The 17710-nt window shown below is 44.3% G+C and overlaps 1 protein-coding gene across 1 annotated transcript in view; it reads right to left on the reverse strand.

Annotated features, from left to right (window-relative positions):
* Positions 1 to 13866: 13866 nt before the first annotated feature.
* Positions 13867 to 17710, reverse strand: part of SERINC5 (serine incorporator 5) — a 35050-nt gene continuing 31206 nt past the window's right edge. The window contains exons 10-11 of the mRNA XM_054003886.1: positions 14788 to 14827; positions 13867 to 14095 (exon numbers count right to left, since the gene is read on the reverse strand). Of these exons, the coding sequence (XP_053859861.1) occupies positions 13944 to 14095; positions 14788 to 14827 (192 nt within the window). The 3' untranslated portion in view covers positions 13867 to 13943. The remainder of the gene's footprint in view (positions 14096 to 14787; positions 14828 to 17710) is intronic.

Genomic DNA, 17710 nt, shown 5'->3' on the forward strand with positions numbered 1-17710 from the left:
CAACCACACTGGTCCAAAGATCAATCAATCATTTCTCTCTACCCACAGAGAAATATGCAAACTATTCTATTTATATATGAAATTGTGTGGGAACTCTGACTCTCAAATATGTAAACATTATCAGAAGGCTAAAGAAGTTTTATGAGAACTTTAAAACTTTCAAAAGAACTATAAAAGAGAACTTAACACTTTTAAAAATTAGGGCAAAATCACACTCTTTTTCCATTAAAAAAGAAAAGAAAAAGAAAAGAACATAATATTGAAAGGGAAAATTTAACAATGTTAAAAAGAAAAATGAACAATGTTAAAAGGAAAAATGAACAATATTCAATGTCCACTTGTGGAGGTATCATCGGAGTGATCACTCGCGTGGTCTGCATCTGAGTCATCACTCAATGATCCATCCACTGGATGATTTTCAGTTTGGTCACGGTTTCCATTCTGCCTGCCAGCCAGATTCTGTCTCTGCGGTCGCAGGTCAGGACGAACACACTTCGAAGGTACCCAGCGTACCCCGATATCTGTGGATACACACACATGCCCATGCCCTGAAGCAATAAGGTCATAGGGACCTTCCTACTGTTCGGTGACTAAATTCCGCACCCAGACCTTTGCTCAAAGCAGATGTATCTTGTCCAAAGCCTGCAACAAAAGGTGGTGATTCAAAATGACAGGTTTATTTGAATTCTGTGGCACAGTAAGATGATTGATGGTGTACAAAGCTTTTGCCAACCGACTGTGCGGGGTTTCACCCTGCATTCCCCGTTTTTGTTTTTGAAGAACCCACTTCAGAGTACAATGAGCATTTTCTACAATAGCTTGACCAGTCGGAGAATGAGGGATACCAAACTTGTATCCTCCCAGTCCTGCAATAGGCATCTCCACCAGATCCATGGGCCACTCTGGGGGCCAGGCGGCAAGGGAGAGAACTGTGACAGCCGTGCCGCTGTCAAGAAGCCCGCGGAGATGAATCTCTGGCAGCGTTGCGCCAGGGATGGACAGGGTACACAGCATCTCGGGATGTTTTTCGGACAGGACAGGAGACCAGTGAACTTGAGGCGGCCCAGTGGGTCCAAAGCCGCTGTCACCTTGTGACCAATCAACTGTCCTGCGAACAGAAGGCTTAGAAGGCACAAGCTGAACAATTTGTGTCCCTTTCAGGATAGTGATGGGGGGGTGGGTATGGAAACCATGGCACAAATCTGTCCTGTGAAATCTGCATCAATGAGTCTCATGTGCACAATGATGCCCTGAAGGGTGGCACTAGATCTACCCATAAGGAGAGCACTCATGCCCTCACCCAAGGGACCAAAGGCATCCAGGGGAACCTTGTGTATTTTGCCAGAATCTATGACAACTGTTGCTGCTGTGCAGACATCAAAACCTACTGAGCCACAGGTACTGGCTGCAAGCTGGCTAAGCAGACCTTCACTGGCTCCGGGGCTTGAAGAGAAGCTTGTGTCTGAGTGTGTCTCCCCATCGTGCTCCGGGGCTTGGAGAGAAGCTTGTGTCTGAGTGTGTCTCCCCATCACGCTCCCCTTCCAGTTTCCCGAGCTCAGCAGAGCCTGGCTATTAGCATGAACAGTCGCCTTGCAGACATTTGAAATATGGTTTGGCCTCCCACACCGACCACACAAAAATAAGGGAATCGTGACCTTCTGCCCCTTCTTTCCCCATTTCTTGCTGGCCTGAGTATATCCCTGCTGCTGCTGCTGCCCGCCCTGCAGCACTGCCCAGACTGGTTGCAAGGCAGTAGCCAAGGCAGGCTGCACAGGAGCAGCCAAGGCAGGCTGCAGACCGGCAGCCAAGGCAGCTATCTTATGGCCTGAGGTGCCCACCTTTGCACAGGCCTGCACCATTTGAGGGATAGAAGGATCACCAGGAAGAGCCTCTATGATTCTCCTAAAGTCGGAGTTGCAGTTACATCTCGCAAGGTACCTAAGCAGAAGCTTCCTTGCCTCAGGATCCACCACCTGCTTTTCCACAGAGGCAGATAACCTCTCTGTAAAGTGAAGGAACGACTCATCACCCCCCTGGGCAACAGTCAAAACGACTCCTTTGGAGCAGCTGTCTCTATGGTCTGAACCAACGATGCCACGCCTATTGTGTGACACTGAACAAGCACCAAGGGATCAAAACCAACCTGCCCATCAGGACCAGTATAATTGCCAGTGCCCATCAATACAACAGTACTAATAACCCACCTGGGATCCTGTTGACCCAGTGTAGTATTCTAAGCCACTGCTTTGGCTGCCAACTCAGCCCATTTGGTCTCAAAATGTCATACTGCACAGGCTGAAAAAGAATACAAGCCAAACTCCTAATGTCATAAGGGGTCAAGGTGTCAGCCGCAAATACCCCAAGCAGCTGTATAACTTCAACAGACCCCAGACCGTATTTTCCAACTTTATCACCAAGTTCTGTCAGAGCCTTCCACGATAAAGGCTGACAGGTGTTAACCGCACCTCTAATCATAGGGAACGCCTGGAGACCACCCAGTAAGGTACCGTTACCTACTGCGTCCCGTCCCGTGGGCCCCACAGGGACAGGGACAGATGCCTGTCTGGGAGTCGGCTCGACACCTCGCGATGTTTCGCCCCTTGCAGCATCAGCAGGGCCAGAAAGCCCATCTCCGTAAGGCGGGAGGCCATGCTCAGGGGCAGAATCAATCATGTCAACAACTTTATCTCCGACCTCACGCCAGAATCGCCCGTGCTCTCTTGGACGCATGGTGACCTGACACGGAAGGAGTGTCCATAGAGCTGAAGACGAATCCCCAGCCCGGGACCCACGGTCCAGGGAAAGCACAGGTCTCCCGCCGGCTGCGGCATCATTCGCGGCAAATTTAAACACCGCAGCGCCCGCAAGCGCTGCAGCGCCGATATCCACGGGACGGACGGGCAGCGGAGTCGGCCCAGCTCCCTCCCGGCCCCCCCTCCCTGCGCCATCCTCCTCCAGCGCCGGAGGAGAGCGGGGCGCAACTCCCAGAGGCACGTAATCACCCCGCGCTCCGGCCCCCGCACAGCCGGCGGGGGGAGAAGCCGCCGGCCACGGCCCCCAAAAGGGTGCCGCCCGCAACGGGAAGCTCTACCGCCGGCACCGCCCCACGCGGGCGGAGCGGGCAATGCCGCCCGCCGCCCAGTGAGGGCTCCGACCGAAAATCGGGCAACGACCGCCCCCGGCAGCTTCCCCCGCCCGCGCCTGCACGCCAGGCTGCGCAGGCTCAGAAGCAGCGGGTGACGCTGGCCTCGGGCTAGAGAGCGGCGAGGGATCGGCAGAGTCCGGCCCCCCCGCGCCCAGAGGAAATGTAGTTGACACACCACAGCTTGGACAAAGTGTTGTCACCGAATCCTGTTCAAACAGAGGCGGAGGCTGAGCCAGGGGCTCCCCGCTGTCCTCCAGAGCCGGAAGCGCACAGAGGCACGGCGAATCCCCCCAGCTCCTGCAGCGCAAGGACAGGCGGGGTTGGCCCAACCACTTCCGAGGGGCCCGCGGGGACCCTCGGTGCCCCGCCCAGTCGCTGGCCGCTCGAATCCAGCTGGCCAAGGGACCGGACCACCCCGGGAGAGCTAGATCCGTCACGCAGCGCAGCCTCCCAGGGGAAAAGGTGGGGGGAAATTCCCGCCTCCCCCTCCAAAAAGCCCTCAGCATCACTCAGCACCGAACCGGGTTGACTGGGGGACTCCGACCCCCGCAACAGCCGAACAACGCCTTTCCAGAGCAGGAGCATCCGCACACAACCTGCCCTGTAACCATCAGCAGCGAGAAAGCCCCCAAGGTTCTCCCCCAAGCCAGGCCACACCTCCTTAGAGAACGCCTCCTCCGGCTCAGAAAGAAAACCTTGTTCCCTTCCCCAGAGGAACAGGGACTCAAATCCCCGCCACGAGATAGACAGGCCGCTCCATTCCAGGACATCTTTCCAGGCGTCCAACACCAGGGCGATATCCACAGAATCCATAGAAGCAGACATGTCCACAAGGGCTGCAGTCAGGGCCGGGAGAGAGAGAGTTAATCAAGACGTCACCAACAGGTGTTATTCACACGCGGCGCCAACAGAAGTCGCTATTGGACACGAAGTGAGTACACAGAAGCTTGGGAAGTTCAAAAGAGAAAAAGACACAGTTTTATTCAAACATCTGGTATTTATAGAATTCCAAAGGTGACTCAATTGGAGGATGGAATTACCACCTCTCCAACCACACTGGTCCAAAGATCAATCAATCATTTCTCTCTACCCACAGAGAAATATGCAAACTATTCTATTTATATATGAAATTGTGTGGGAACTCTGACTCTCAAATATGTAAACATTATCAGAAGGCTAAAGAAGTTTTATGAGAACTTTAAAACTTTCAAAAGAACTATAAAAGAAAACTTAAAAATTAGGGCAATAATATACTTTTAAAATAACTGTAGGATAATGACTTTAAAAAGGACAGTTGGAAACAGCACTTCAGTCTGGAGAGAGGGGGAAAGAAGAAATACAAAGGGAAGGAATATAGTGCAAGTTTTAAAATCATAAGTAACCCTGGGAAAACGAACAGTCCTATCTCTTTCCCAGCACAAGGATACAGGGGCAATGCTGAGTTAAATTATCAGGTGAGAGTATCAAACAACAAAAACACGTTACTTGTTCTCAGTACAATAAAAACACCCTTAAGGATATTACAAGCTATCAGAAGCTTTGACTACTGGCAGAATTTTCCCATTGGCTCCTCCATCATTGCCAAAGTTTCTGGAAGCAGGGTGGACCCAGGGGCTGTCCCATGAGGATCCCAGAGTCCCACTACAAAGAACACAATGCCGACACGTTCCTTTGGTTCAGTGTTTCATGATGAAAGGTCCTCCAGTTTCAGTCCTCCTTTCCCCTTGGCATCACTAAACCCAACCACTCACCAGATGTCTGAGGACTGAAAGGCTATTTACTCTGGAGCAACACAGAGGGCATAGTCAAATTATGCTTAATTGATGACAAAAAATGTGTTTTTCTAGCTGAGCATGGGCTGTAACTGTAGTATTGTTCATTTATGAAGGAGAACACACAACTGTAAAAAAAATTTACATCTTCCTTATCAAACATTTGCATTTCACCAGAAACAGCCCCTTCTCCAGGCAGAAATCCTCTCTGAATGGTGAGGGCACAGCCTGGGCAGAAGACAGTCACTACACTCACCCGTACTGCCACTGCAGAACACATGCAGCCTGCAGCACTCACATTTTGCACAAGTGGTCTCCTCCCAGTGGAGGCAACAGGCCTGGCCCACCCTGACCTGTCTGCAGCATGGGCAGCACACACCAGCTCCATCAGAAAACATGACTGCACTTGGCCTTCAAATCCTTGCCAGGTTCCAAAGCTCTGCTCAGTCCCCCTGTCTCCTCCCGCTACAGCAGCTGGGAGGGAGCATCCTGGCCCTTTGCCTTATCAGCTGGCTTACCACTGTGGAACTTGCCTGTTTCCAGGCTCTCTTCGAGTCCATGACCACTGGAGGCTGGAAGGTAAGATACAGGCTCTCGTGCTGTTGCCAAAGGTAACTGTGTGAAGCTGTGAGCCTCTAATCCCCCTGACAGAAAACCTACTGGCTTGTAGTGCTGACAGCCACAGATAAAAGTCACAAGTCAGACAGCCAGAACTTTCATTTCAGAAGGTGCTGTTGGGACCTTAGGATAGGATGCTGGAGCTTACTGTGTCTGTTACATTGATACACCAACTGCTGGGCAGCACATAAGCTCAAGAGTGAAGCCAGCTGTAGCAAACATTTGTCCCAAGATCAGTCTGGGCTTGGGAAACCTTCTGCCTCTTACATTCTCATCAGAGATTGTGCAGTCCCTGTTTAAAAGTGTTAAAACAAGCTTCTCTAGCACGACCTTTCTGGGCTATTGTGCAATGCAGACATAGCTCCATGTGTGGCCTCTGCCAAGTGAAGACGCTGCAATCCCACATCTTTAAAATTGAACATGTAGCTCGCTCTTGACCCGACTGCCTGCACAGCAGGGCTGCACTCAGCTGGAGCAGCAGCTGTAACTACTTTGGAGTTCAGAGTCCTGCAGCTTCTACATCAGGATCCACCCCCTCAACAAAGGTTAACTCTTTCCTGTGTGCTGCAAACACCATGGCAAATGCCATGTGTTTCAAGTGCTTCTGGTCTTCTGTTTCCTGAAGACCATCTGGTTGGAATTGTGAGGAGGGAACATCCTGCCAGGATGCTGCAGCACTGAGTGAGGGCAGCAGTGGGCAGGCTGGCAGGAGGCTATGGAGCACAGGCACTTGACTGTGTCAGTCCTTGGGCACCACTCAGAAACCTGTCTCTGCCTTGCTCCTAGGTCCAAACACACACCCTCCCATCTCCATGCACCAGAGCTCTCTCACGCATCAGGAGCTGCACAGGGAATAACAGCCACTGCTGGAAGCTTGGTCAGCAGTTTCTCAAAACCACAGGGAACTGTGTCCTGATGTGGATCTGGTCAGCTCCCCGGCATGGGTGCCACCAGTACCAGGAGGCAGCGTGCAGCTGGCACACAATGAAACAGGACATGGATGGGGAGAGGGAAGGAACTACCACACGTGAAGACAAAGCACTTTCCCTGGTGTAGATCTCAGCATGTCAAGTTCAACAGCTGCCCAACCCACCATTTGGGCAAGTGAGGGAAAAAAAAAAAAGAAAAAAAAATCAGAAATCTGCATCTCAAACAGCTGCACAGTGCTGCAGTGCTACATCAGCCTTGAAGGTATTTTGTTTGCACTGCCAGCGTATCTTACACATCTCAGGGAGTTGGATTGTACAGAACAGATGCCACAGACAAATCTGTGCTATGTACCATAATCCAGTATCACACAGCAGAGAAATACAGAAACAACATGGACATTGAAGCTCTCTAATATTCCACATAGCAGCATTTTTTTGTTAAACAACATTGAAATTTAATGAAAAAAAAATCAACCATTTTACTTTTACTGGCTCAGTAACTGCATTATCTCATATATTTAGATTATTCTTTAAGTTTCTTCTAGAATGAACTGACTTTGAATATTTAATGTATCACAACAATTCATTTCAAATGTAAGAAAATTTTATTGGTCCATTAAACATTAAATCTAAAACAATACATTCACTCAGTATACAAAAGGAATTGTGCATAAAAACCATTAACATGCTAAAAAGGCCAAGCTGTTGACTATTTTACAAGTAAGATTTTACAATTCTGGAATCTTTACCAATCCTTAAAAGTTGAACTGTTACAGTTACTAAAGACCACAACACTTGCAAAAAAAATAAACAAACTAGCAAACTTCACTGTGCTACAGCTTAATAAAACCACACATACAAACCAAAAAGTTCCCTTGAGATATTAAGAACCTTGAAAAAGACTAATTAAAATCCCCTCACCATTAAGAAAATGTGTTTATATTTTGACTATTTTGCATCCAGTTTTTGAACATGGCATACATGAGACTGAACACCACGCATCAGTGGTGAACAAAGAACAGACATTGAACTCAAATGTTCCTAGTACATCTTTTCTCAGCTTACAAGTAGAATGATTTTATCTGGAAGTTAATTCTCTGCACTTTAAGTTTGCATGGCTGTCCAAAGGACATCTAAGCAACTGCACTTCTATCTGTAAGAGGAAAAATAAAGTTCTGGTATGTCCAGTGATCCATTACTTCCCCTTAGTTTTGCAAAATTCTTGGCTTTGCAACTTTCTTCTTGGCTTTACACTGAGGCTTCTTTGGCAAAAGCATGGCTGCAGTGCTGCACCCTGCAGCTCTGGTGAGCAAAAGTCCTGGAAGCTTTAGGCTGCTGGAGTGGTTTCAAAGCTGATGAATGTGGCTCTGAACAAGTTTGTGAAAATGTCTGTACGCAATGCACTGGGAACTATCAGGAACTGGCATGCAGCGGGGAAGCCAGCGTGGCTTATATCTGAAATAAAGTCTAGCTTTTTAAGAACAACATTACTGAACAGGTGTGGAAAGAATCAAATCCAGATTTGATGATAACCCTGAACAAATGGGATTTAAGGCCTAGTTGAAACCTACAGAATTTCCTTGGGCATTAGAAAGCCGTCATCATGCCAGTCTCTCAAAACTTCTGCATCAAACTCTGTACAGTGTGTCTACATCCCCATCCTGGGGCACTTGGGCACTCTGCCATGAGGATGTAGAAAATACAGAGGCACACCAGTTCCCAAGCTATGTATCCTGTTCTGACTAAAAAAAGCTAAAGCTTTCTAAGCACTTGACCCATGGCATTCACTTGTACAGTCATGTGAAACACTGAATTTTAACTACTGTTTACAAAACTGAAAACACAAGTAAAACGTCATGGTGTTCATTATGTGTTTCCCTCCCACAAGAACTCGTAGGCCACTTTGGAAAACAAAGAAGCAGTAGTTGTCACAGAGAAAAACTGATCCATATAATAAACTATGATCCTTGACTCTGCTTCAATGCTGCAGGCTGTCCTGCTATGAAAAGGAAAGGATCAGTAAGACTTGGCAAAGAGGTCTTTGCTAGTTTCTAGCACCAAAGACATCCCATTTGACAGGTAGCACGTTGTCTGGGAATGAAGGAGGTTTACACTGCCTTTAAAAAACAAATCCAAGGAGAAAAAGGCAAGTAAAATGAGGAGATACAGCTTCCAAGTGAAAGACATTGCTTCTAAAGCCCAGAAGGACAATGAGAGCAAAATTTTAGCTGTGGATAATCGCAACTCATCTAGCCACAAGGGTATGGTCTTGTGGTATTTTGCTTCATCAACTTAGGAGAAAAGCCTAGCAGTTTATAAAATCTTTACAGCACAGTTTTAAAACAGTCAATGGATTACTTTGTTGCTGATCTGTTCAGAGATGCCCACTATACTGTTGGTTGCCAGCCAAAATTCAAGCAGCACTATCTTAAGTACCCAAATTCTCCTCATGCCATCATTCAAAACTAAGGAACTGTTAAAAACCAGCTTTTTCACAAGTGCAACGGTTGCTTCATTAATAGCAATGTTCCAGCCCAGAAACGGCTGCGGCAGTAGCTGACAAAGCAATTACACGTGCTTCGTTTATAATCTCAAAGCGCTTATAGACTTGTAAAAAGGTGCTAAAACACAAAATAAATAGGCATGCAGTGTTTATGATTCTGTGAGGGGACAAACCCTCTCTCTGGATTTTACATACACTAGCAACACTGAATTCTGCATGTCAGAGGAAAGCAGCCCAGGCAGGATTTACCACATTAGCTGGACATGTACAAGCGGTTTGAACCTCATGGAAATGCTTGAAGGAGAAAGCTAAGAGTATATGCAATACCTTCAATGTATGATTGCTGTGGAGCTCCTTACTTAGCATCCAGCTGCAAGGGCTGCCCGCACACTTTGTGGAACTATGTGGCTGATGCAAAATGAGCATACCCATCTGCTTTCCACACATCCCTAGTAAAGTTTTATCATCTCATTTGTTAGTCCAGTTACTTGGATTCAGACACTTGCTGTCCGAGTCTGTCCCACTTATTTTACCCCAAACAAGAACCAGTCACGACTGCAGTTCTTGGTTGCCTTCATGAAAAAAAGTAAAATTGTTCCAGTCTCAGATAATAGTGCAGCACTGAAGTCCTATATAAACTTTATGATGGCAAATTTGACAAAGTAGAAAAAAGCCAATAAAATTGTTTCACCTTCCCAGCAGGACTTCTGTTAACACTGTCTGTTCCTCCAAGAGTTTATTAAAGATAGTATTAGTTAAAACTTAAATAGAGGAAATATAGTACAGGACAAGTTCTCTGGTCTTGTTCTCTTTGTAAGCTTCCTCACTTCACATAGCCCAAAACCACTAGGAGCCAGAAGTGCTGCACTGCTTACATCTGGGAACAAATTAAATTAACAAAAACAGTACAAGGCAGGATAGACACTGTGCTGTGAATTGCCTCAGCAGACAGTCACCTGCACTTTCAGGTATGGGGAGAGAAAGTTAACTGTTTACAGCTTAAATGTAAAAACAAATATTTATTTACAAAAGCATCAGGCTACTTGTGGGTTTTCCTACTTAATTTTCCACTGCACAGTAATACCTGAAGCAGTCTTATCCCCAAAGGTTTGTCAAGCACAGATTGTTTGGTCTTCCATGTGCACTCTAGATCTGATTGTGCCTTTTACACACTGGTGTAATCTACAAGGCAGCATCACCCAGTCACAGGCTCAGTCCAGGTTTTCCAGTTCTAGTGCCACCGGAACTAAGTTATCACAGCAGTAGGTATGAAGGCACTTCTTAACAAGTTTTTTTTAAAGCCCATTTACATGAACTGTTTGGAATCTATGGGCTGGGAATTTGATTCCTTGACCCGAGCTGAGTTTATGTAGTTGCACACGGAAGTTCACAGTACAGATTTTACAGCAAACATGAAGGCTGTAACATTTGCCTGGCCAGCAGGAAGCCTTGTCTTGGTGAGGAACTAGTGTATTTTGTCTTTACACACCCAAGTGCTACTAGTTACTGGTTCCTTAGAAAGGCCTGGATGTCAACAGCTGGATCTGGGGCACCATAGACACACAGGCCCTCAAAGTTATTTTGGGGGGTTTCCCCCCAAACATATGCTCAAAGTAGACAAAACTGTGGAAACAGGCACTGCCCAATTCCCACTCTGTGTATACCTGCAGATTACACACTTAAGGTCAATAGTTGTTAGTAGGGAAGGATGAAGGAGCAGCTCAGTGAGGTGAGTGCTGTGTATGAAGAATGGACTCATGCCTCACTGTGGATTTTCTTTTACAGCCTTGTTTCCTCTGTGCAGAACCTATTTCCCAAAACACAAACTGTAAAACAAACAGCACAAGGAAGGGCAGAAAGCCCTGATGCAAATACTAGATAAAATACGTGTTTCTGTAAACAAGAACATTCAAGGACCAAGATTAGTATTATCATCCACATTTGTGACTGGGATGCCTGTTATGAGAGCCAGACAATAAGAACCTTTCCCTGCCCTATAACTTGACAGAGTGTGTGCCTTCCTCTGTAAAGCTCCTTTCCCTGATTGTTCTGTTACAAAAACTATGGCTCATTTAGGAAAAAAACAAAACAAAACAAAACAAAACAAAACAAAAAAAAACCTGGAAAAAAAAACCAACAAAAAAAAAAACCCACAAAAAAAAAAACCAAAACAAAAAAAAAAACCCAAGCAAGCTTGTTTTCTCATAGTACAACATATATGGCACTAGAAGGTAAATCTTGCATGCCTCTTAGGATCAGGCAAAGCATGAGCCTGGACTATTTCAGTTGTAGCACACAACTACAGCACTGGATCAAAACTGTTCATCAGAACTGCTGGTGAGTTAGGTGAGACAACTGTTAGTCATCATTGCACAGCCCACAAGCCCTTATCTTAGAGATGGGACAGATAAATGTTTCTGGATTGAAAAAGCATTAATAAAGGCCTTCTTCAGCTGCAGAAGTATCTGTGTAGCAAGACTCTAAATGCAGAGCAGAAATGTTCTGACAGGTCCCCATGCTAGTAAAGCTCCTGGCAGGATCAGAACCTCCCAGCAGAAGCAAAGGGAAAGAAGAAAACCTGCCTCCCTGTCCAGAGTTGTTGCTCTTCTAACTCAGTGTCAAAGCCCAGCTTCAATTGCTATTTTTAACTCTTGGTGCAAACAAGAACACCACCAAGGCAGTCACTGCTAGACAGACTCCTCCTTCCCTTAGATCTCAGGACATGTATTTTGAGACTCTAATCACTGGGATAGGTGACATAAGTAGGCAGGACTGCAGACCTGAAGATTTTGTTTCAGGTAAGAGTGCACAGGGTGGGGAAGATCACATCCCTAGAAAGCTCCGAACAGTACAGAAGCTCTGGGATACTGTGACAACAAGGCAGCTAAAAAATGGCAATGAAAACAAGATGAGAATCAAGATCCAATATGTTAAGATTACTCACCAGGTGGGCATTAGCCATTAACTATTGCAACAGAACAACTAAGGCATGCATATCTTTTGGCCAACCCATTGGCATCCATGTTGTGCTTTTCTTTGATTTGCAGAAAGCAGTGAATGAAGATTTAAGGCTCAATCATATTTTTTAAAAAAAGAGAGCTGAGAGGTTGATATTTACACTGTACACGTGTGTGAATATACATGTTGAGTGAGAGAAGACGAAAACCACCAGGACTAGCTCAGGTCATAAATTCATCCCACCGGAATGCAGAAAAATATGGGGATTCAACCTTTTTCAGCATTCAGGGCATTTGAGCTGTTGTTTTACCACCAAATCATCTGCTTAAATTAACTTAAAAAAAGGTGACAAAATAGTGTTTAATATCATCAAGTCATTTGTACTAAGGCAGCTGCTTGTTGTATTTGTGTCTTCTGGTTTTGCTTTTCTGACTGCTTACTCCAGTGTTTGGAATAGGAGATCTACAAGAAAATTTCTGTCTCCATTAATACTTTGGCTGGCTAACTCCCATCCCATCAGCAAAACTAATATGAACACAGGAGTATAAAAATACAGCAGTTCAAAAAAATACTTTCCAACCAACACACAAGCAGAAAAGATGATGACACACTGTAGTCCTTTTCTGACCATCAATGCATCTAAAATATTGTAAGACTAGTCATGGAAACAGAACTGAAGACCTGGGAGACCTTTAGAGACAAGCAGGCCAGAAAAGTAAATGAGCACCCCACTTTTAAATTTAAGAGCAACAGGCAGTGCTCCCTTTACTATCATTTTCTCAACAGTAAGTGATGTGAATAAACAATGTACCTTATATTACATCCCCATGTAATACACTCAACTTTTGAGTGACCTGGTAAAGCAAAATTGGACAAAATTCAGTTTGAGAATCTGTGTGTAGAACTCCCCTTCAGTTATTAACTGGGCTAAATCTGAATTGCATAAAATATCCAAGTGGCTTTAAAGTAATAACAGAATAAATACTTTACTACCATTGGTACATTTCTCAATCTAGGTATAAAATAACTTAATATATTTAATACTTAGATAAACAATTTTTAGTAGATGCTTTGGCAGTCAAATTTTATATATTCTCTTATTTCTACAGAATTTTTTAGATATGGTTTTGGAAAAAAATTATCTTGATACTACTTAAAGAATTATATGCTGTACAGAACAGCAGTCCAAATCATCACTGCAAACTGTAAAACAGTTAATGACAAAGTATAAAAAGCAAAGTATTTGCTGGAAGATACCAAACATTCCTGGGAAGTAAGAAGATACCATCTGCACCATGAGTTTTTCTTTTCTTGTCAGTGATGCCAGAGCAAGATTGTCAGTTATTTGAAGAGTATTTCACTTATTCCAGTTTATGTGACAACTGTGTTTTCTACACACCACACATAAGCATTGTAAAGTTTCAAAACAGATTTGCTCCCTTAGGCAATGCTTGCTCATGACAATAAAAAATGGTAAAAAAAGTCTTCAATTATTTCGTTACGTCTTACTAAAAAGGTAATAACTGGTACATTATGATAAGTGAGTAATCGATGTTTCCTCATTCAAAAAAAAAAAAAAAAAAGAGAAAAACTTAAAATGACCTTTAGACTGTTCACACTGAGAATTCTCTGGTTGGGCAACAGAGTGGGGCAGTAAGAGTCCATAAGTACAGACAGACACAAACCCAACAGGAGACCATCTTAATCCAGAAGATAGACCAGGTTCCAGTGAAGAATTTTTCAATCTGAGCACTTTCATAACTGTGAAGGGAAAAAAAAAAAAAATTTGAATGACTCAAAGACTTTAGGTTAAACCACGGAGGAAGCAAGGGACAGCAATCCTTTATAGAGCAAGATCTTGCTCAACAATGCCCAAGAAAGACTTGTAACGTCTCTTCAAACTTCTACCATAAGGATTGGAAACACCCACACAGCAGAACTTCCTGTTCACATCTTCCCTCTCAACACAGAGAGATGTTAATTTCTCAGCATTAAAGAAACACATTAAAGAAATACACTTACTGGAACCAATGAGTTACTGTCATCATCACATAGAGAGAAGCCAGGAAGAAAACAAAGTGGAAGTAGGCATAACTGTACACTGTGCCCTTCTTCTCATCGTAAACCACAGTCTGGCCTCCCCTTTTTTCAACATGCTCTTCAGCATCAGCTATAAGAGATACGAAACAAGAAAGTTATGCAAATGTAATGAGAACTGAAAACAGCAGCTGGCTTCACAGAGAACACAGCAAAACATCTATGGTGTGATTTGGGAAAGCGTGATTGACACAGAGTAACACTTGAACATTTTCTCATCCTCAGGGTATGGGCCTAAACCCTTAGTGAAAAACTGGACTAGGACTGAAATCCTGCCTTGTGACAGCTTCTGGTTTACTGAGTAGATTTTGAGCATTGAGAGCATTTAAATTGCTCTACAATTGCTCTGCAATATTTTTCTGGCAAGTCCAAGCTGATAATCCTGATTGTACCAGCTCTACAAATAGGACACTCCCTTCCTATCTCACTCCTCAACTGCACTCCCTGCAGAGCTGCTGAGCCGGAAGTCCAGCAGCCAGTTACACTCACAGGCATGCCAAAACCAGAGATTACTCTTTGTATGTTGCAGGAATGAAATGTACTTTAAAGAATTATTAACTAGCCTAGTATTTTTGAAATGGTGTTGTGACATCTCTTGCTTCCCTCTGTAGCTTAACTTGGAGCACTTCATCTGCTTCAGTTTGCATTCAGTACTCTATTGAATGAGAGTACAAGCAGTTCTCCATCAACAGCTGTGTCCTTTCTCTCTTGGCTTTGGTCCACAAGCCACAAAAATGGTAAATTGTGCAGAGAAAACATAATTACCGTCTCCATCAGGTACACAGCAAAAGCAGCAACGAGCTACCTGTGGAACAGACAACAGGAGGGGGGTAAGAACCTGTGCTACAGCAAAACCAACTTGGGAAGGAAGGTCTGTTATGTCTAAACTACAGACATAACAGACTGGTTTGTATTTCCAACTGGCACAAAACTTAAATTAGGATTTGCTCAGTAGTTCAGAACAGCAGTTTCCAAGCTTTGGAAAAACCTGCTCAGTAAATTTGAAGAAATGAGCCAGTCTTTAAAAATTACCTATTTTACATAACTCTAGGTCCAACACAGATTCAAATAATTATGACAAAATGATGGAAAAGCTACAATAAAGCACATTCATATTTAGGGGACTTATCTATTTCGGTAAGTCTGTGAATACAAGTGCTTTTTAGGACATTTCTGTACTAAGATGAAAATACAAGGAACTTTTAAAATTCTGATGCATAGGTTGGAAATTACAACTGTACCAGTGTGAAATGTACTTCTCCTTGCAAGATTTTGCTGAAATAGAGCCAGAATGAGCACAAGAAGAATGAATAAAAGCAGAAACCTTGTTTTACTATTTTATTTAAATGAAGATTTCCTTTTTTTCTTAACCTCATGGATAAAGAAAAGCTGAAATTTACACTTTCTGTGTTGAATGGTAATGTAAATGGAGAAAAGGTGTTGACAATAAACAAATAAACAAATACAAGAGTATTTCCTGCACCAGACTACAGTAAAAGTCAGCACTTTCTGTAGTGCATCACAAGTATTATTTGTACTCATAGTATCCTTCTCTGGGATTTCTTTTGCTTGTAGTCTGATTAAGACAATGAACCCTGTTAGGAAAATTCACTTTCCTATTACATCAATCAGTCTTTATTCTATTAAAGTGTGTTAACTTTGTTTACTTGTATTAGTTCACAGTATACTGTACAATGTAATGAGGAACTGGAATTTTACTGGAGACTTTAGTATTGTTCATGCTTAGCAAAACAAACTAAAGGACTGCCCAGTCCTGGAAATAAGGACATTGCTTCTTGGAAACTTAGAGCTGTCCATGAAGGATAAAACATGGCCCTGGACAGCCAAGGTAAGGCCAGCGTCTTAGGCCTCTAAAACACCTTTGAAACCATAGCATCATCACAGATAAATAGCTGTCTTAATACTGACTTAAAGGATGTCTGGATCAACAGATGAGCAGCAAGACTGCTGCAGAAATATAGTTGCTCTGCAAAGTTTTATTATTATTAGTAATGATGATGTGGGTGCCAGTGATTAGTCAAATCACGCTGCACCTGAATGCCTGAAGGGTAGAAGACCCTTGTGTGAAGTCACATTTGGGGTGTTCCAGTTTGGCTGGGACACCACATGCACATGAATAATTATTTATGCTTTGCACTTCTAAACTTTATGTTTTAGCTTATCCCATGTTACAGGGACTGGTTGCATGCTTTCCCAGACAGTAGTAGGTCTTTAAAGTAAAATGTCCAGCAGAAACACCAAGTGGCAAGTTTACCCTGCATATCCCTGATTACCTGTACTCAGTAGGTTCATAAACTCAGGAAAAGCCAAAAAGCTCATTTCTTCTCAAAAGACTGTCTGAGACTTTATGTAAACCCCTTATTCTCTACTTCTTTCTACTCTTGTTGTGCCAAGTCTCACCTGCAGTGACAGCCTGCCTTATGCTGGGGCTGCACTCACATTCTGAATCAAGCACTTGTTGAGGTTCCCTTCAACATTTTGTAATTTATTCCTGGCACAGACTGAAATTAGCAACACTGGCACATCCGCCCTAACCCCTAACACTCAGCTGCCTCCAGCAGAGTCAACAGACCCTCTCTGGGTTGGAGGCAATCAGAGTGCAATTAGTTGCTTTTCACCAAACCTTTCTTTATATTTACATTTAGTGGCTCTTGTACACTCTTTAAAACCCAACAGTCCAGAACTAATCCAGTGGGCGAGTACTCTGGCTGGTGAGATGGCCCCTCACCCTTCCCGGTGAAGGGCGACATCCCAAATCCATGCTGTGCCATATGTCCCAGCCTTCCTGCTGCTCCTCCATAGACCCACACCTCTGGCAGAGGCCTCCTACAGTGCTTGGCTGGCAGAAGAGGTGCAGGGGCACAAAAGGCTTTCTCTGCAGTGCTCCCCGTCCTGTCCCTCAGCACGAGGTGGGAAGGCACAGGCCCCTTCAGGACCTGCCTAAGACAGGCCATGCCTGGTCTCAGTGATCCGTGCCCAGCTGCCAGCGAGGGCTGGCACTGGCGCCCTGTGCAGCCACAGCATCCTGCCACAGGGAAGCGCCCTGGCACCCTGGCACTCCCACACTGGAATGTCTTGTGATTCCTCATGCCCAGCTACTGCAAACACCAACAGGCTCAGCAGATACCTCTGCATTTTTGAACTCTCACACTTTGATTAAAGACTTGTGAAACGGAAGCTAAGACTGCAGATGCAAGTAACACCAATGCAGAGAGAGCTAGGGATGGAGACTTATCTTCCAAACACACACATATATTTGAAGAGCATAACTAGCAAGCCTAAGCAAGGGGAAACTGTTACTTAGCAAAACTCCACTGATTTCTCAGAGTTTTCGGGGTGTTCCCAGGACAAGGAAGCCAAAGTAACAGGGAGGTAGAACAAAAACTTGTACAGCTGAAATAGGGACAAGAAATACAATCAGAGATTAAATTATAGTCAAGAAGAAAGGAACTACTTATGTATGGAAATAAAAATAAGAGATAACTTGGGATCTTAGTTGCTGTGAGAACAAAGACAACCAGGACTGAAAATGTTCAAGAACACCTCCACTTTTTCTTCTGGTAGCTTTCCAGCATACTTTTCCCTTAAATGAGAGGACATGAGCTCAAGTTGAACATAAGATTTACAGGAAGTCTGCAGGATGCTGAATAAACTTCAAGAGCAGCAA

This window comes from Vidua macroura, chromosome Z (genome assembly GCF_024509145.1).
Source record: "Vidua macroura isolate BioBank_ID:100142 chromosome Z, ASM2450914v1, whole genome shotgun sequence".
Taxonomy (NCBI): Eukaryota; Metazoa; Chordata; class Aves; order Passeriformes; family Viduidae; genus Vidua; species Vidua macroura.